This window comes from Panthera tigris, chromosome E2 (assembly GCF_018350195.1).
Source record: "Panthera tigris isolate Pti1 chromosome E2, P.tigris_Pti1_mat1.1, whole genome shotgun sequence".
Taxonomy (NCBI): domain Eukaryota; kingdom Metazoa; phylum Chordata; class Mammalia; order Carnivora; family Felidae; genus Panthera; species Panthera tigris.
In genome coordinates, this window is record NC_056674.1 from 10,573,596 (window position 1) to 10,593,923 (window position 20,328).

At 51.7% G+C, this 20,328-nt stretch overlaps 1 protein-coding gene across 1 annotated transcript in view; it reads left to right on the top strand.

Moving 5' to 3' along the window:
- Positions 1–20,328, top strand: part of PRKD2 (protein kinase D2) — a 35,971-nt gene that overhangs the window by 8,993 nt on the left and 6,650 nt on the right. The window contains 13 exon segments of the mRNA XM_042968821.1: positions 2,066–2,220; positions 2,317–2,347; positions 2,350–2,538; positions 4,183–4,260; positions 4,340–4,493; positions 8,408–8,525; positions 9,272–9,349; positions 10,106–10,364; positions 11,916–11,968; positions 12,112–12,184; positions 12,906–13,012; positions 14,528–14,689; positions 18,458–18,556. Coding sequence (XP_042824755.1) covers positions 2,066–2,220; positions 2,317–2,347; positions 2,350–2,538; positions 4,183–4,260; positions 4,340–4,493; positions 8,408–8,525; positions 9,272–9,349; positions 10,106–10,364; positions 11,916–11,968; positions 12,112–12,184; positions 12,906–13,012; positions 14,528–14,689; positions 18,458–18,556 — 1,556 coding nt within the window.

A 20,328-nucleotide genomic window follows, 5' to 3' on the forward strand; every position in this document is an offset into this window, starting at 1 on the left:
ATCATCCTATGAGATTGGAGGGGTGGACACATGTTCAGTCTACAACAAGCACCCATGCACATGTCTTTGATTTTATCATACTTAAAAAAATAAATAAAGGAACACACAGTGTTCCTTTAGCCCAAATGTCTCAAGGTTAAGCCCGAGTGTCAAGTTCCACGGGTCCACTCTTCCTATCTTTGATGCTTCTGAGGGAGAGCGTTGAGATCTCACCCCACCTGCAGAGGAAGGTCGCACACCCGCCTTGACTCTACGCACAGCAGCGGAAGACCATCCGTTGTTCGAAGACCGTCTGCCCCGCCATTGTTTGTTCAACGTGAGCCTCTATTAGAGGCATGTTTTCCGATATTCCGTCATCCAAGGATCTCCAGCTTTGCGGCTGTCATGCTCAAATGGAAATCTAGAGTCTGGAACACCAGATGACCTACAGAATGGACCAGAGTTGTTACCGTGCAGCCCTAAATAGACTTGTGGCGTTTAAGGACTCTTCGGATAAGAGCCATATCAGGCCTGCGGAAAACCGATTCTGTGCGTTCAGAGCTGCTGTCAATATTGCTCTCATGCACACACCGTATCCAACCCCTTTTTTTTTTTTAAGTTTTTTATTTTGAGGACACCATATCCAACTCTTGACGTCCTGGCATCTGGAAGGTTTCTTTAACGTTTATTTTTGAGAGAGAGTGCCCACGCGGGCACTCACACACACAGTCGTGTGTGGGGAAGGAGAGAGAGAATCCCAATCGACGCGGGGCTCGATCCCACAAACCACGAGATCAGCTCAGCTACCGGCCTAGAAGGTTCTGGGCCAGGTAAAGAACCAGGAGCAGGTGAGGCGCTCCTGTCAGACTTGACACCTTCCGATGAGGGTTTGATTCTACCTTGATACTCACACACGGAATCACGGATGAAACTCTGAAATTCCAATGAAGGACATGAGTGAATAAAGGTCAACGCTGGAAAGGGTTTCCCTGTGCACAACGGCCATTTGCCATCCTGAAGCTTTTCTGGTAGCACCACCTTTGGGAAAGCCCATGACCGCCGGGCTGCCAGAAGACAGGCTTCACGAAGCATTCCCCAAGGAGCTTCCAAAGGCGGGAGGAACATTCTCCACTCCAGAACAGAGCGCCGTCTTGGAATCATTTGGAGTCACTGGAGGTGTACTAGAGTAAGGCTTCGGGAAGCCTCTTAGGAAAACAAGCTGAGTCTGTCCAGGCTTTCATGGACGAGGATTTTTATTTATTTATTTTTATTAAAATTTTTTTTCTTTGAGAGAGAGTTGCCGGGGGTGGGGGGAGGGGCAGAGGGAGAGACACAGAATCCGGATCAGGCTCCAGGCTCTGGGCTATCAGCCCAGAGCCCCCCCCCCCCCCCTCCTCGGGGCTTGAACCCATGAACCTCCAGAACCTCCAGATCACGACCTGAGCCGAAGCCCCGAGCTTGACGGACCTGAGCCCCCCAGGCCCTCCTGCTGTTCAGTCTTCTGCTTCCTTATCCTGTAACTTACATCCAATACACTGTAACTTACATCCAATACACTGTAACTTACATCCAATACCGTGCTTGCTCTGGCAACGAGCATCCGCGAATTGGAGCGATACGGAGACGAGGAGCATGGTCCCCGCGCGAGGATGACAGGCACATTCGTACACGTTCCGTATGAAAAAGGGATGAGGGGATAGAAGGAAGAGAACAAAATATTGGCGTCCGCATATGTCGGAATAAGGAAGACACACAGTCCTTGCTCGTGCACTCTTCGTTTGTGCCGCTGGTCACGTGGTTGTGGCCCCCTTCTTCCACGACCCAATCCACATGCCCTGGGCCCTCAGCGAGCACCTCACCCGCTCCCGGTTCTTTGCCTGGTCCAGAACCTTCTAGGCCAGGAGCAGTTCCACCTGAATTGAGTCCTTGTAACTTTTCATTGGCTTTAATGGCACTACCAGGGGGCCCTCCGGAGAGATCTACTGTATTTCCGATCCACGGAAAAGGAAGGGGGGGGGGGGGGGACAGAGCGTTAGAGCCCAGGCCTGGTGGAAACGTGTCTCTGATCGTCTGGCGCCCCCCGCAGGCTGCGGACTGAACTACCACAAGCGCTGCGCCTTCAGCATCCCCAACAACTGCAGCGGGGCCCGCAAGCGCCGCCTGTCGTCCACGTCTCTGGCCAGTGGCCATTCCGTGCGCCTCAGCACCTCTGAGTCCCTGCCCTGCATGGCCGATGAGCTGGTGAGGGGCTGGGGAGTGGGCGGGCCGGTGGCGGTGGCCCGGGCGGGTGACAGGGCCCAGGCACTAATGCGTCCCTCCCGTCTTGCTGACCGATAGAGCCGGAGCACCACCGAGCTCCTGCCTCGCCGGCCCCGTCCTCCTCCTCCTCCTCTTCTGCCTCCTCCTACACGGGACGCCCGATCGAGCTAGACAAGATGCTGCTCTCCAAGGTCAAGGTGCCGCACACATTCCTCATCCACAGCTACACCCGGCCCACCGTCTGCCAGGCTTGCAAGAAGCTCCTCAAAGGCCTCTTTCGCCAGGGCCTGCAGTGCAAAGGTCAGCGGGGCCCCCGCGGGGAGACAGACGGGGTCAGGGGTCAGACGCCCCCCTCCCGCCCCACCTCCCATTCGGCACATACATACACTGGCTTAGCAGCTTAGGGGTTCTCTCCCCTGGGCTCCCAGCAGGCCATAAGAATCCCACTATTCTGGGGGTGCCTGGCTGGCTCAGGCGGTAGGGCGCATGACTCTTGACCTCGGGGTTGTGAGTTGGAGGCCCGTGTTGGGTGTGGAGATTACTTAAAATCTTTAAAAAAAAAAAAAAAAAATGGGGCAGCTAGGTGGCTCAGCCGGTTAAGCTCCTGACTTCAGCTCAGGTCCTGATCTCACAGCTGGTAAGTTCGAGCCCCGAGTCAGGCTCTGTGCTGATAGCTCAGAGCCTGGAAATTTAGCTTTATAAAGCCACTTAGCATGGAATTAAAACAATTTTTTTTAATGTTTATTTATTTTTGAGAGACAGCAAGAGTGGGGGAGGGGCAGAGAGAGAGAGACACACACACACAGAATCCGAAGCAGGCTCCAGACTCTGAGCTGTCAACACAGAGCCCGACGTGGGGCTGGAATTCATCAACCTTGAGATCATGACTTGAGCTGAAAGTTGGCCGCTTAACTGACTGAGCCACCCAGGTGCCCCGCATGGAATTCTCAAATCGCAGATCTTGAGAATTCTAGAACCATGGAATGTTGGAAGCATAGGCTTCAGGAATTCTGGGCTGTAGGACTCAGCGAAAAGAACCACAGAAACTTTAGGTTCGTAAAGCCTAGAACTACCAAATTATAGATTCTCAGAATACTGGAACTTTACAACCATCGGATTTGAGAATAATGGAAGCCTAGAAGCATCGCATGGGAACCATGGGATCCTAGAGTCCTAGAAATCTAGAACACGGAACTTTGAATTCTAAAATCTAGAAAATCAGAAATCTAGATCCATAAAAACTTAGAGCTGTCCAATTCTAGGATTCATTGGAACGAAAACATTACAGAATCTTAGCTGCACACAGCTAAAGAACAATAAGAACATTAAGGTTTAGAATCTTAGGTGTATGGGATCCTGGAACCTTGGAATCATCAGATTCTGGAGTCTTCGCAGTCCAGAACGGTAGAGTCACTGAATTCTAGAATTTATGTATAGAAAACCCTAAAACCTTGGACATCAAGGAGCCTCAGCAGTCTAGAATCATAGAACTGTAGAACTGTAGATGTGTCAAGTTCTAGAAACTTGCATGTCAAAATCTGGAGTCTTAGAAATCTAGAATTGAAAGAAGGAAGGAAAGAAAGAAAGGGAGGGAGAGAGGAAGGGAGGAAGGAAGGAAGGAAGGAAGGAAGGAAGGAAGGAAGGGAGGAAGGAAGGAAGGAAGGATCATCCAGCCCAAAATATCCTTAGTGCCAGAGGCTGGGAAACCCTTTCCTGAGTGTTCAAAGTCCAGAATCATGGAATGGTAGACCCTATTACATTCTAGAATTTCAGAAGGAAACCGGCTCAAAGAGGGATAGCCAGAGAAGGTTCGGCTGGGTTTCCTGCCCCAAACAGCGAGCGGAGCATCTTTTGGGTCTGGGGGATAGGAGTCAAGATTCAGCCCTTACAGGTGACCTCTCTTTCCCCTGCCACCTGTCCGCTTGTTCCCTGTCCTCATACCAGACTGCAAGTTTAACTGTCACAAACGCTGCGCCACCCGCGTCCCTAACGACTGCTTGGGGGAGGCACTCATCAACGGAGGTGAGAGGCTGTGGGCTGGGCGGGAAGGGGGTGGGGGCAGGGCCGGGCGGAGGCCCCTCTGATGCCCCTGTGCCCCTAGATGTGCCGATGGATGAGGCCAGCGACTACAGCGAGGCTGACAAGAGCTCCCTCATGGATGAATCCGACGACTCCGGGGTCATCCCGGGCTCCCACTCGGAAAATGCCCTCCACGCCAGCGAGGAGGAGGAAGGCGAGGGAGGCGAGGCCCAGAGGTACCCAGCGCACCCTCGGGGGAAGGCCCTTCCTCTCGCTAAAATGGGTTGGCATCGCCCTGTAAATCTGCTAGGCACCCACACCTTTATTTTTCAACGTTACCTTTTCTCTTGAATAATGTGTATTGAAAAAAAGTTTTCACAGACACGTCTTTTCATTCAGGTTGCATTTCCGTTCAAAAGGCAGAGTGTCAAACACTCCCGCCTCCCAGCTGCTTAGCCCCGCTCCCTGGGGATTGCCCCTGGGATCGGCCGCTGGCGGGTCCTTCCAGAAACAGTCTGTGTTGCAAAGGGACAGTGCAAAGAATGAGAACATGGGGGTCTGGAACCAGACTGCTGTGTGACCCTTAGGCAGGAGACGACCCTCCCTAGGGCCTCAGTTTCCCCACCAGTAAGATGGGGATAAATTAGTACGTACCTTTGGGGACTGTCGTAAGGAGAAAATCAACGGATACAAACAAAGTGCCTAAAATAGTGCCTGGCACGCAGTAAGGGTTAAAAATGTTGGCTCTTCTTGGGGCGCCGGGGTGGCTTAGTCGGTTTCAGGTCACCATCTCGCTGTTCATGGGTTTGAGCCCCGAAGCCGCACGTCGGGCTCTGTGCTCACAGTGTGGGAACTGGCTTGGGATTCTCTCTCTCTTCCCCTTCCTCTGCTCACGTGCTCTCTCTCTCTCTCTCTCTCTCAAAATAAATAAACTTTAAAGTTAGCTCTTCTCAGAGAGAAAACTACCCATTTGTTTTTAACCACTTTGGCCTCAGATTGACTGGTACGGCCTGCACAAGCCCCTTCCCCTTTTGGTGCCTCAGTCTTCCCATCTGTAAAATGGGGAAGGGGAGAACCATCCCCAGGGACCTGACAGGCAGTGGCTTTCTTCTGGCATGGGAGCTCTAAAAAATAATAGTAAATTGCTCGATTATACTTTTTTTTTTTTAATTTTTTTTTCAACGTTTTTAATTTATTTTTGGGACAGAGAGAGACAGAGCATGAACGGGGGAGGGGCAGAGAGAGAGGGAGACACAGAATCTGAAACAGGCTCCAGGCTCCGAGCCATCAGCCCAGAGCCTGACGCGGGGCTCGAACCCACGGACCGCGAGATCGTGACCTGGCTGAAGTCGGACGCCCAACCGACTGCGCCACCCAGGCGCCCCTCGATTATACATTTTTAAAAATTTTAATTAATAAATGTATTTATTTATTCTGAGAGAGAGATTGTGAGAGAGAGAAAAAAAAAGCGCGAGTGGGGGAGGGGCAGAGCGAGAGGGAGAGAGAAAATTTCAAGCAGGCGCCGCCCAGACGGTGGCAGAGCCCGATGCGGGGCTCGAACCCACGAACCGTGAGATCGTGACCTGACCCAAAAATCAAGAGGCAGAGGCTTAACCAACTGAGCCACCGAGGCGCCCCTAATTATACATTTTAAAATTATAAAAGGAATTCATATTTATCCTGGAAGGTATTTATTTATTTATTTATTTATTTATTTATTTATTTATTTATTTTTAATTTTGTTAATGTTTATTTACTTTTGAGAGAGAGAGAGACAGAGGGTGAGCCGGGGAGGGGCAGAGAGAGAGAGGGAAACACAGAATCGGAAGCAGGCTCCAGGCTCTGAGCCGTCAGCACAGAGCCGGACGCGGGGCTTGAACCCACGAACTGCAGATTCATGACCTGAGCCCAAGTCGGACGCCTAACCGACTGAGCCACCCAGGCGCCCCATGGACTATCTATATCTATTCATATATATATTGGACTCTACGCTGGGCGCTTGAGGGCAAGGATATTTGTGCGTTTTCCAGGTGCCTAGGCCGGGGCCTGGCTTCATACATGGGTGTGGAACCCCTGTGGGCCTAGGAGGGCAGGAAGGCGGCGGGGTTCCGGAAGCACAGGGCGCCAGAGGCTGCGAGCGCCAGGGCTAGGTCGGAGGTCCACCACTTACGCTGCCAGTCACGTCTGTGACTGTGCCTTCGTTTCCTCCTGGGGCGATAAAGGCACCTGTCTCGCGGGGTGATTTTCGGATTCTTGCTGGCTTTTAAACGGGGTTTTAAAGAATTCTCTCTGGGGTTGAGAGAGGGTGGGGGGGGGGTGGTGGTGATCCCTTCCGGAGCCTGGGGAAAGATATTTGCATTTCCGTGTCTCTTTACTTTTAATCTCATCTTAAAAAATTTTTTTCAATGTTTATTTTTGAGAGAGACAGCGTGAGCGGGGGAGGGGCGCGCGCGCACACACACACACACACACACACACACACACACACACACAGAATTCAAAGCAGACTCAAGGCTCTGAGCTGTCAAGCGGGGCTTGAACTCACAGACTAGGCGATCATGACCTGAGCCAAAGTCAGATGCTCAACCGACTGAGCCACCCAGGCGCCCCTAGTCTCATCTTTTAAATGTTTTCACTCTTTTGCATATGTTTTAGAATAATATTTATACGCTATCACTAATGCGTTGCATTCATACGGTAATGCGCATGTAAATAGGAGTAACCTGTGGATTGAAACCGTCAGCGAGGGAAGCATTTGTTCCTGAACTAAATCCTTCCCAGAAGGACCACGAGGATCACCGTCCCCACTTCTAGGCTAGAAGGTTGAGCCTCAGTGGCTTTGGCCAATAATGAGTAAGGGAAAGGAGCTGTGACGTCACCCCACAGGGCTGGGGCGGCATAAAGGTAGTGAAGGTGGTCAGCCACTTCCACGGTGCGTCGGTAAACATTTAATGAGCACCTACTGGGTTCTGGACTCCCAAGCATGACGGCAGTGAACCAAGCCTGTAAAACTCTCCAGCCTCATAGAGCAGACACTCTAGTTGGGGAGACCGGTAATAAACAGACACATCCGTAGCCTCAGGTATCGATAACTGCTATCAAAAGGAAATAAAAAATAAAGCAATGAGAGGGGGCAGAGAGTGAAGACATGTTGTTTTAGTTTGGGTCACTAAAGGAGGCCTCTCTGAGGAGGTGCCATTTGAAGAGATCTGAAGGAGGGGAGGAAGGGAGCCATGTGGATGATAGTTGGTGGAAGAGCCTACCAAGCAAAGGGAACAGCAAGTGCAAAGGCCCTGAGGTAGCGTCAAGCATGTTCCAGGAACAGCACGGAGCTTGGTGTGGCTGGAGCAGGGATGGGGTGGGAGACCAGGCCGGGGGGGGGGGGGGGGGATTGGTATGCAGGTCACAATGGCTGAAGAGAGTTTCTCACTGGTGCCACCTGACCCAAGCTGCCTGGAAGTTCAAATTCTCTTTCTGCCAGGGGTTTCCTGGGAGTGTTGAGCAACAGAATAACAGGGCGTCAGAGTTGGATCTTGATGGACTTGGGCCGCGTGGGGGTGTCGGGAGAGGCAGCCCGTTTCACAGACGAGGAAACCAAGTCTCAGGCAAAGGGAAGTGCCAGGGCCACCCGAATCCTGATTTAGTGCAGGGCTCAAGGGGTTGTTGGTTCTGGAGTCGAGCGTGTCCCTTAATCTCTCTCGGCCTTCGTTTTCCCTCTGTAGTAATAACATGGGCACAGATGAGGGCAAATGAGGCACAGAGAGGTTGAGTCACTTGCCCAGTGTTACACAGCTGGCTCCACAATCACCGGGCTCAATACTGATTAGCACTTTTTGGAGGCTCACTGTGTGCCGAGCACTGTGCTCAACCCCTTAAAAGGGTTTTCACTTCTCACAACAACCCCTTCGGGCGGAGAAACTGAGGCACATAGAGCTTGGGTGATACGCCGGGCAGCCTGACTTCCGAAGCCAGCCTTTTAATGTGGCCCTCTCAAGAGTTCCCTTCCTCCTTAAGGGAAACCTGGAAACCACCGAAGCGTGGCCCCCAACTCCCAACTCCTGCCGGCCCAGAGATGTGCCCCGCCGCCCCAGGTGCTCATGGGTATTTTCCACTGGTAACATCTCGCCTCTTCCTCCCCCCTCCCCCTCAGCTCCTTGGGGTACATCCCTCTAATGAGGGTAGTGCAGTCGGTGCGACACACGACACGGAAATCTAGCACCACCCTGCGCGAGGGTTGGGTGGTTCATTACAGCAACAAGGACACGCTGGTGAGTGGGCGGGGTGGGGCGGAGCTAGAGTTGGGGGCGGGGCAAGATTCGCTTGAGGGGGCGGGGCTGGATGGGTTGTGGTGGGCGGGGGCAAGGTGGAGGCGGGGCTGGACCAGAGGGATGGTTCTGAGGGAGGGAGGAGGGGCCCTGGGGGTCAGGGAAGAGGCGGGGCTAAGGACAAGGTTGGGGGGGCATGGGATCGGGAACCGGGAAGCTGGAGTTAGGGGCGGGGGCGAGAAGGGTTAAGGTTATAGACGAGGGGATGGGGGGGAGGGGGTGCTGGGCGGGGCTAGAAGCATAACTAGAGGTAATTAAGGGGGGGGGTGGGATAATAGGGTGGTACCAGGTAGGGCGAAGTTGGAAGGGAGGGAACGGGAGGGCTTATAGTGGGGGGCAGGCAGGAGACAGGGGTGGGGCAGGGTTAGGGGCAGAGGAGCCAGGCTGGAGGCTGACCTAAAGTTAGAGAGGGGTTATGGGGCGGGGCAAAGTGGGGTGAAGCCGAAGCTAAGGAGGGAGAGGAGCGATCAATCTGAGAAGGGGATGAGGTGGGGGTGGGGCTGGAGTTAGAAATGGGCGGGGCCTTGCGGGAGGCGGAGCTAGAGTCAGAGTGCGTCCCCAGAGGCGGAAGGGGTGGGGCCTGCGGGGGCGGGGCTAGGGCTAGGGGCGGGGGTTGGCCCGGGAAGGGCTGGAGCCCCAGGCGCGCCCAGGGCGCCCCACCTCACCCTCTGGGGCACCTCTCCCAACAGAGGAAGCGGCATTATTGGCGCCTGGACTGCAAGTGCATCACGCTCTTCCAGAACAACACGACCAACAGATACTACAAGGTGGCCCAGCTCCCCCAGACCTCCTCCACTCCTCTCCCCGTTGCCTGCCGGCTTGCTTGTCATCAGCAAATGGGCCCCGCTCCGCCCCACCACTTTCCAGCGGGGGACCCGGGTGGCTTACCTCACCTCTCTGCGCCTCACGTCGCGCACCTCAAAGACTAGTCCTCGTCGCAGGGCCTGGCATGTGTTGAGGTCCCCGTTATCATCATTACTTTATAAGGAATTAGTGGATTATTTAGTAGTATTGCTCACCACGTCCCGTGGCTGCCTTGGGCTCCAGGCTGTCTCCTCGCTGCGTCCTTGCTTCTGCCCTTGCCCCCACAGTCTTGGTGCTCCCTTGCTCTAAACCCTTCCATGGCTCCCCAGAGCCCTGGAGACAAAACCCGGGTTCCTCCCTGTGGCCCTTGAGGCCTCTCATGGCCTAGCCATAGCCTGATGTCCTTCATTTACTCTCATTTACAACTACTGTGTGCCGTGCACCATGCATGTGATGGGAATCGAATACGTCCCTCGAAAACAAGCCTTTCCCACCTCAGGGCCTTTTTGCACATGCTCTTTACACCATCCGCCACCGGCTGGCCTCTTCTTACCTTTCTGATCTCTGCTTCATGTAACTTCTGCCGGGAGGCTTTTCCTGACTCCTCTGCAGTCCAGGCCCTTCCCACTGACCCTGGACTCTGTGTGCTCTTCTGAGTAAGTGCGGAGCCCCAGGGTCCGCCTGGCCTCCTCACTGGTGCCGGTTGTGTGTCCTGCCAGGAAATCCCACTGTCAGAAATCCTCACCGTGGAGCCCGCCCAGAACTTCAGCCTTGTGCCACCGGGCACCAACCCCCACTGCTTCGAGATTGTCACTGCCAATGTCACCTACTTTGTGGGCGAGACGCCCGGTGGGGCCCCAGGGGGCCCCAGTGGGCAGGGGGCCGAGGCCGCCCGGGGCTGGGAAACGGCCATCCGCCAGGCCTTGATGCCCGTCATCCTCCAGGATGCACCCAGCACCCCGGGCCACACACCCCACAGTAAGTCCCCACCCTGGGCCCTGAGCGGATGGATCTGGGGGGGCTGGTGTGGGGTCCCAGGGAAGGGAAGAGCGAGGAAGAAGGCAGGGGATGGCAGAGTGGAGAATGTGGCTTCTGGACTCAGCTGGCCTGGGTCCAAATCTCCATTAAGCCCGGACCCAGCGTGTGGCCTTGGACAGGTCACTTCCCTTGTCTGAATCTTGTCCCAGGTGGTGACAACTCCTCCAGATTGTGCGTTCAGACTATTTAATTCATGAATTTGCTGAGTGTCTTCTCTGTGCCCATCCTGTGCTGGACAGTACTGGGGACATAGCTGTGACCGAAACAGCCCAGGGCCTGCCCTCACCTGCTCAGAGTCCAGTAAGGGAGACAGACTTGTCCCCAGACAGTGACGACCCAGAGTGGGCAGGGCCCGGACAGGGGAGCCAGAGGGCTGTTAGGAGCTCAGGGGGGATGGTTAATCCAGCCTGGGTATCTAGGAGGGCTTCCTGGAGGTGGCAACATCTGAGTTGAGCCATGGAAGCTGAGGAGGGGTGAAAGAGGGGCAAGCAAATGGGAAATACTTCAAGCAGAGGGAAAAGATGATCAGAAAGTCCAAGGCCCCTGCCTTCTGGAGCTCAATCCAGAGTGAGTGACAGACACCGATCAGATCATCCTATGTGAATGACCAGTGTGATGTAGAATGTGTTCCGGGGTAATGTGACATGGCCTCAGGAGGCATCTGAGCTGAGACTGAGTGTCGAGGAGGATTGAACTAAGTCCAGAGGCAGGGACACGCGTTCCTGGCAGAGGGGACAGAAAATGCAAGGCAGGAGCTAGGAGGGAACCTGCTGTATCCGAGGCCAGCAAGGAGGCCAGGGTGTCGGGAGCACACATCATGGTGGGGGTTGAAGTCAAAGAAATAAACGATGGCCCGGTGCCTATTAGGCCATTGAAGTGTCTTGGGCTTGCTCCTGAGGGCCCTGGGGAGCCATGGCGGGGTTTTGAGCAGGGGAAGGGCAGGCTCAGGTTGGTGCTTCAGCAAGCTCCCTCCGGAGGCTGGAGAGGAGAGAGCAGAACAGGGGCAGAGAGACCGTGGAGGAGGATGAAGGGCCAGGCCTGGAATGGGGAGGGGATAGATGTTCAAATGGCAGAAGGATCAGAAATGTCTGGTTCTGATTGGGTGGTCGGGTGGCGAGCTTAGGGGGAAGATGTTGGAATCAGTGTGTGCCTTCCCGCCGAGCCTCAGTTTCCTCCTCTGTAAGGCGGGATCGGCACGCTTCCCTGGGCACTGAGCTCATGGGGTGCAGTGCTCGGCGAAATCATCCGTGACGTCACCTCTTGAGCCCCCCACCCCAGTATATATCTCGTTTACTTCTCCCCCAGCCCTGTGAGGGAGCACCTGATGTTATCCCCATTCTCTAGATGTGGAAACTGAGGTTCATAACGGACAAGTCAGCAGCCTGCAGCTGCACTGGATTCAAACCCGGGTGGAGTTGTGGGTGAAGATATTCTTGAGCCCGGGGTCAACCCACCTCCACCTCTCCCCTCTCCCCTCTCCCCTCTCCATAGGACAAGCTTCTCTGAGCATCTCCGTGTCTAACAGCCAGATCCAAGAGAATGTGGTGAGACCCTGCCCCACCCCATGGTCCCAAGGATGGCCTCTGCCTCCCACACAGCCTCCCAGCCCTCCCACACTGCCCTTCCCAGTCTCTTCGATGCCCTGTCTCCATTGGCACTCCTGACCCTCCCCGTCCCCACCTTACAGGACATCGCCACCGTCTACCAGATTTTCCCTGATGAGGTGCTGGGCTCAGGGCAGTTTGGAGTGGTCTATGGAGGTAAGGATGCTTCCGAGCTCATCCAGAGGGGATCCTGGGGGGGGGTTCTGGGCTCCAGACCTTCCTATCTGATTGACCACATGCTCACCTCCTGTTCTGGTTGACTTTAGAAGGCTAGATCCTCGGGGCGCCTGGGTGGCTCAGTCGGTTAAGTGGCCGACTTCGGCTCAGGTCATGATTTCACGGTCCGTGAGTTCGAGCCCCGCATCGGGCTCTGTGCTGACAGCTCAGAGCCTGGAGCCTGTTTCGGATTCTGTGTCTCCCTCTCTCTGACCTCCCCCGTTCATGCTCTGTCTCTCTCTGTCTCAAAAATAAATAAACGTTAAAAAAAAAAAAAAAAAAAGAAGGCTAGATCCTCTTGGCGGATGGTCACAGACTCTCCTTTTCTTACTGGGAAAAAGCCAATGGACTTCTTCCTGTTATTACCAGGGAGAGCAAATTCTGCCCTTCGGCCACAGAGCTAGTTCCGAGATTCTGATTGGTTATAAATCTAATTTGCCGCCTCAGAACTCTGTCTTTTACCTTCTTCATTATGCCTTTGTCCCCCAAGGCCCCCCACCCCTCACATCTCTCCTGGGGACCCCACAGAGCCACCTTGATGACCTTCTGTTCACCTTTGTTCAACTATGCCTGTGCCTCTGTGGCTGGGGCAGGGCGGGGGTGCGTCTTGCCAGGACTGGAAGGTCTTGCTCCCCTCACCCCCCACCTCCCCTACCCCCAGGAAAGCACCGGAAGACAGGCCGGGACGTGGCAGTAAAGGTCATCGACAAACTGCGTTTCCCCACCAAGCAGGAAAGCCAGCTGCGGAACGAAGTGGCCATTCTGCAGGTGACCGCCGGGCTCCGGGGCCCAGCTCTGCCCCCACCTAGGAGGGACCTTCCCTTCCTACTTCCTCCTTTCAGGGGCTAACCCAGGCTGCGGGGGTGGTCGGGGAAGGCTTACTGGAGGAGGGAATATGCGTATGGAGACTGAAGGGGTGGGAAGGTGTTCTGAGCAGAAGTCCTCTAGGAATTTGAAGTCCAAGGTTAGTTACTAGATGGTTTATGTGTGGGGAGGTGGTGGGAGGTGAGGCCAGGGAAGAGGGTGGGGCCACACCCTGTGGATTTTCTCCTGAGGGTACTGGGGAACCGTGGAAAGATTTTGAGCAAGGAAGGGAAATGGGTGAGTGTATACTTTGGGAAGTTCCCTCTGGCTGCTGCTGGAGGATGGGACCAGAGTCTGGAGCTCCGGGTAGAGGCTGGGTGGGGACCTCGATGGGAGAAATGAGGTTAGGCCAGGCAGGGCTGTGGGGGAGAGGGCAAAGGATTTAAAAAAAATTTTTTTTTAATGTTTATTTATTTGTGAGAGACAGAGAGACAGAGACAGACAGAGTGTGAGCAGGGGAGGGGCAGAGAGTGAGGGAGACACAGAATCCGAAGCAGGCTCCAGGCCCTGAGCTGTCAGCACAGAGCCCGACGCGGGGCTCGAACTCACGGCCCATGAGATCATGACCTGAGCCGAAGTCGGATGCTTAACCGACTGAGCCGCCCAGGTGCCCTGAGAGGGCAAAGGATTTAAAAGACAGAGGTGTACAAAAGTTCTTCCCATTGTTCCATATTCCTGGTCCCTCCCACCTTCCCTCCCCAACCCTGGACCTTCAACAGAACTTCAAGATTTAGATCCTTCTAGATACCTGGCGGTGCGGGGATGTGCTTCTGTCTGGGCCTGTGGGAAGCCCCTTCCCCCACCCCCCGGAAAGGAGCTGCTCACCCCCCAGGGACATTTTAAAAAATATTTATTGGGGCACCTGGGTGGCTCAGTCGGTTAAGCGTCGGACTTCGGCTCAGGTCATGATCTCACGGTCCGTGAGTTCGAGCCCTGCGTCGGGCTCTGTGCTGACAGCTCAAAGCCTGGAGCCCATTTCAGATTCTGTGTCTCCCTCTCTCTCTGCCCCTCCCCTGTTCATGCTCTGTCTCTCTCTGTCTCAAAAATAAATAAACATTAAAAAAAATTGAAAAAAAATATTTATTTATTTTGAGAGAGAGAGAGAGAGAGAGAGCGAGCAAGGTGGGGGGGAGGGGCAGAGAGAGAGAGGGAGAGAGAGAGAATCCCAAGCAGGCTCCACACGGCTAGCTGGACGTGGGGCACCACGCGGGGCTTGAACCCACGAACCATGAGATCACAACCTGAGCTGAAATCAAAAGTCGGACGCTAGACGGACGGAGCCCCCCCAGGCCCCCCGGGGACATCCTTCTTATTTGTCGTCTTGTCTGGAAGCCATGGAAGCATGGCTTGCCTCTCGGGTCCCAAGTTCGTGGGCCACCGAGACCCTGACTACCACCCTACCCCCCACCCCACCCCCAGAGTCTGCGGCACCCAGGGATCGTGAACCTGGACTGTATGTTTGAGACGCCTGAGAAGGTGTTCGTGGTAATGGAGAAGCTGCATGGGGACATGCTCGAGATGATCCTCTCCAGTGAGAAGGGCCGGCTGCCCGAGCGCCTCACCAAGTTCCTCATCACCCAGGTGCGCCCCCTCCCCTGCCCCTGCCCCCCTCTGTCCGGCTCCCCACCCGCCCTGCGCTCAGGCCCCGCAGACGCTGCGTGGGAGTCGCGATCGCGGATAATAAAAAAATATACTAATAGAGTAATAATAGCAACAATAGAAAAAAAAATAAACCAACTGAGCCACCCAGGTGCCCCAGAATGATAGTTTTATTTTTATTTAGTTATTTTTAAAAATTTTTAAGTGTTTTATTTGTTTTTGAGAGAGAGAGAGAGATTGTGAGCGGGGTGAGCGGGTGAGGGGCAGAGAGAGAAGGAGACACAGAATCCGAAGCAGGTCCCAGGCTCTGAGCTGTCAGCCCAGAACCCGATCCGGGGCTCGAAATCCCGAACACTGAGATCATGACCTGAGCGGAGTCGGACGCTTAACCGACTGAGCCACCCAGGCGCCCCAGAATGATACTTTTAAAATAATAATAGAGTCATAATAGAACAGAGGTAAAAATAATAGACTAGTAGTCATACTAGTTATTAGTGTAGACAAATAATAAATAATGTTTATATTTTGGATTACTTTATATAATGCGGCTCCCCAGGCCTGACAATATTCATGTAGAAAAAGGGAACGGGAGAGAGTCCTTTCGGTGGGGAGCTCATTCATTCATTACATTGTTCAACAGACACTCCCTGTGCCTCAGCTCTGTTCCCGCCCCGCGGAGGGGACAGTGCTGGCCACACAGCTACGATCAAGATAGCCCAGCCCTGGACAGTGATCACCCAGAATGGGCAGGGCTGGGATGGGGGACGCTGATAACGGTGATAAATAATGCAGTCGCTAACCTTTATTGAGCACTTACTGTGTGCCAGGCAGTGTTTTTAACTCATTTTACCTCCATAGCGACCTTTGTGGCAATGGCTGTTGTCACGCCCGTTTTCCAGTTGAGAAACGTGAGGCACAGAGACTTGAAGTAACTTGCCCGGGGTCACACAGCTAGTGGGATTTGAACGTAGGGTCTATGCTTTTAACTAGTAATGTCCAACTACTTGGTGTTATCTGTGCCTCTCTGCCTCTCACTTTCTTCACTATAATAGTACTTCTGGAAGGCTATTTTATTTCAGTACGTAGTTAGCCGAACTGCCTTTTTTTTCTGAGCTGTATCCCGTGGCGGATATCGCCAAAATCCCTAATTGCTGAGCACTTAGGTTGTTTTCACTTTTCCACTATTACAAATAACCTCCTGTGAATATTTGTCTACAAACGTTGCTGGGCTCTGGTGGGAGAATTTCCATAGAATGCGCTTCAGATAATGGACTCCTGAGTCCAGGGGAATGTGCTTTAGAATTTTTTTTAATATGCTGCCCAGTTACTCTCTAAACTCCCTTTCAGTCTTTGCTCTCAACAACAATTTGAGGGTGTCTACGTTCTCCTTGCTAACTCTGGATAAAATAATCACCACTCTCATAGGTGGAAAAACACTTCATGTAGCTTCATTTGGCAGTTTAAAAATTATGGGTCAGGTGGAGCATACTTTCCTATGTTTATTGGCCTGTGTTTTATATACCCTTTGCCCATTTTTCAGTTGGATTGATCTTATTGAATTGTAAGAGCTCTTTGCATATGACGGACACTGGATCTTTGTCACTTGTGTTGTTCAATTTTTTTTTTTTAATCCCAGTATTTGTTTTCCTTTCCCTTTCGTTCATGGCTTTTATTTGCCATTAAGAGTTTAACTTTTGCAATGTTAAATGTTGCCTTTCAAGGTTTCTGGGTTTTACAGCCTTCCTAGAAAAGCCTGCTCACGGGCTGGTCCCTCACCTGATTCTAGGGCTTCTTCTCTTGGTTGCAAAATCCCCTGTGCTGTGCTTCCTTTATACAGACCCAGCACCCTCGCTCTCCCCAGCACTGTGTCTTTGTTAGGGTGGCTTGTGGGGTGTGGACAGAAGCCTACTGGGGCGGGCTTATCCAGACTCCATGTGGAGAGAGGGAACTGCCTGCCCTCAGCAACTGGTTGCTTTCTCTTTCTGGTCTCCCATCTTTTCTTCTCTTTGTCTGTGCTTCTCTCTCTCTGTCTCTCTCTCTCTCTGCAGATGTCTGCCTTCCGCCTCTTGTCTGCTCTACCCCAAGTCCTGTGCTAAGCCCTTTACTCACAGGCTTGCTTAGGCTTCACAACTGCCTTCCAAGGTAGGTATTACTCTAATCCCCATCTTACAGATGAGGAAACTGAGGTGGAGAGAGGGCCCATGTCCTGCCCGTAACAACAGCAATAGCTAACATAGTGCTTGCTCTGTGCCAGATACTGCCCTAGGGACTTTTTATTGTTTTTGAGATTTTACTTTTATGTAATCTCCACAACCAGCGTGAGGCTCAAACTCACAACCCTGAGATCGAGTCACTCACTCCAGGGGTGTCTGGGTGGCTCAGTCGGTTAAGCTTCCGACTTCGGCTCAGGTCGTGATCTTACGGTTCTCGAGTTCGAGCCCCGCGTCGGGCTCTGTGCTGACAGCTTGGGGCCTGGAGCCTGCTTCGGATTCTGCGTCTCCCTCTCTCTCTGCCCATCCCCCGCTCATGCTCTGTGTGTCTCTCTCTCTCAAAAATAACCAAACATTAAAAAAAAAAAGTTGCCCTCCACTAACTGAGCCAGCCAGGCACCCCTGTCCTAAGCACCTTTCATGCGTCAACGCATTTAAACTTCAATAGCAACCCCTGAGGATGGGTACTTTTATTGCCCCCATTTTACAGATGGGAAAACTGAGACCCAGAGAGTTAAAGTGGCTTGCCCAAGGCCACAAGCTAATAAGTGTAGAGCCAGATTTTCCACCTAGGTAGGCTGGCTCTAGCATTTGATATAAAATGTAGATCATATTGGTATTTGTATTGTTTCATTATATATATATATATATATATATTTTTTTTTTTTTTTTTTTTTTTTTTTTAAATATTTGTTTATTTTTGAGAGACAGAGTGCGAGTTGGGGTGGGGGGGTGAACAGAGAGGGGGATATAAAATCTGAAGCAGGCTCCAGGCTCTGAGCTGTCTGCACAGAGCCTGACGCGGGGCTTGAACTCAACAACCCATGAGATCATGACCTGAGCCGAAGTCAGAGGCTCAACCAACAGAGCCACCCAGGCACCCCAATATTATGTGTATATATATTATATTATATATTATATTATATTATATTATATTATATTATATTATATGTAATTATATATATATTATATAATATATTATATATAACATATTATATATGATATATAATATATTATATATCATATATATAATATATCTATAGTGGATGAAAAATACTTTTTAAAAAATGGGGTCACATAATAGTACTTCCTTAAAGGCTGCTACTTTATTAATAGCATTCCCCCCCCACACACACACCTGACACCTTTTATAAGTAAACTCCAGGCCCAAAGGAAGGCTTGAGCTCATGACCTCAGAGATCACAAGTCATGTGCTCTACTGGCTGAGCCAGCCAGGAGCCTCATTAATAGTTCTTTTTTGTCAGGAGCTTATCACATGCCAGAGGATCTCAGGATCTTCCTAAACCCACTGCTCCGCTGAGCCTTTCTAGAATTATCCAACTCCTAGCTTGGATGTAATGGTTTTGGGGTTCTGAGATTCTCATGTGGAGCTCCAATGCCCCCTGCCCCCGGTCCTGGGGAGACATCTTCAGGGGTGCAGAGAGAGGCACGGATGGGGTTTGGAGTGCTGGCCGCTGAAGTCAGAATCTGAGGCAGGGACCTTTCTATCTTCCTTACTGGCCCCATCTCCTCCCCTCAGATCCTGGTGGCCTTGAGACACCTTCACTTCAAGAACATCGTCCACTGTGATTTGAAACCAGAAAACGTGTTGCTGGCATCCGCTGACCCATTTCCTCAGGTCAGTTACGTCCCAGCTTGATTTGGGGAAGTCCAGCTAACACTGGAGGCTGGTGGGGGTTGTATGAATAGGCCAGCTGGACACAGAGACTCAAGATAACAGTGGCTTAAATAAAATAGAGGATGTTTCTCACTCATGTAGCGTCCAGCATAAGCATTTTGAGGCTGAAACAGCAGTTTCTTAGTGTCAGGTATTCGGCTCCGGCTGTCTTGTTCTGGCCTCTCTGTGATGTTGTTAGTCTTCAAGGGTCATCATGGTCCCTATCATGTGAAAAGATAATAGGGAGAAGGAGGAAAGAAACAGGGTGGAGGAAATGGACACACCCCCTTCCTTTTGGAGCCTTCTGGCATCCCATTGGCCAGGTCTTGATCATGTGGTCATGGCTGGCTGCAAGGGACGCTGGGAAATGTAGTCTTTATTCTGCACGGCTCTGTGGCCAATTACATTCAAGATTTTTATTTTACTTTTATGTTTTACTTTATATTTGAGAGCGAGAGAGAAAGAGAGAGAGTTTGAGCAGGGGAGGGGCAGAGAGACAGACAGAATCCAAAGCAGGCTCCAGGCTCTGAGCTGTCAGCACAGAGCCCGAGGTGAGGCTCAAACTCACGACGCGCGAGATCATGATCTGAGCCGAAGTCGGGCACTTAAACGACTGAGCCACCCAGGCACTGGTGACATTAACTTTAAAGATTTTATTTATTTATTTATTTATTTATTTACTTACTTACTTACTTACTTACTTATAGAGTGTGCAAGCAGGAGGTGGGGGACAGAGAGAGAGGGAGAGAGAGAACCCCAAGCAGGCTATCCACTGCCAGTGCAGAGCCCAACACGAGCCTTGAACTCACGAACCGTGAGATCGTGACCTGCGCTGAGATCAAGAGTCGGATGCTCACCCAACTGAGCTACCCAGGTGCCCCAAGTTATCTCTACTCCCAAAATGGGGCTCGAACCCACAACCCTGAGATCAAGAGTCACATGCTCCACTGACTGAGCCAGCCAGGCGCCCCTGGTGATCTTGACTTTAATAATACACTTTATCCCAGTATATTCAAATATTATCATTTCAATGTGTAATCAACATAAAAATTATTAATGAAATACTCTTTCTTTTCATACCAAGTTTCAAAATCTGGTGTGTGTTTAACACCTAGAGCACATCTCAATTCAGATACGAAATTTTTATCAGAGATATTTGATTTGGGAAAACAATAAATATTTGATTTTGCGCTTAGATTTCATAAAAGCGGTTGGAAAAGTAGATTGACCTATCCAAGTGGTTCCAAGCATATTTAAAAGCTGTCCAATAACTAAGTCTAGAATCTTTTCTTCTAATAGTAAAAAGAGGATATTATTCTCTTATATTATTATAACATATTATAACATTATTATAACATATTATTCTCTATATTATTATAACATTTATTTTGGAAGGGTAAAAGATTTTGACTCCCAGTGGAAACAACTTACGTCAACCCCATAGTTTCCTTCTGCTTCCAGAAGTTCAGTGTTAGTGGCAGCCCGGGATGTAACACAGGATCAGTTTTTACACGTAAAACTGTAGGAAATTTAGTGGAAATTAAATAAAAACTAGTTTGTCAATTGCACTTGCCATATCCAAGGGCTCGGTAGCCACAAGTAGCCAGTGGCCACCGTATGGGTCAGTGCAAGTCACAGAGAGAAGAACAAATGTTGATCATATTGTCACGATAATGTCATATCTGTAATGAGTTCTCTGACATGGTTCTGTGAGCTCACATAACTATGTAGCC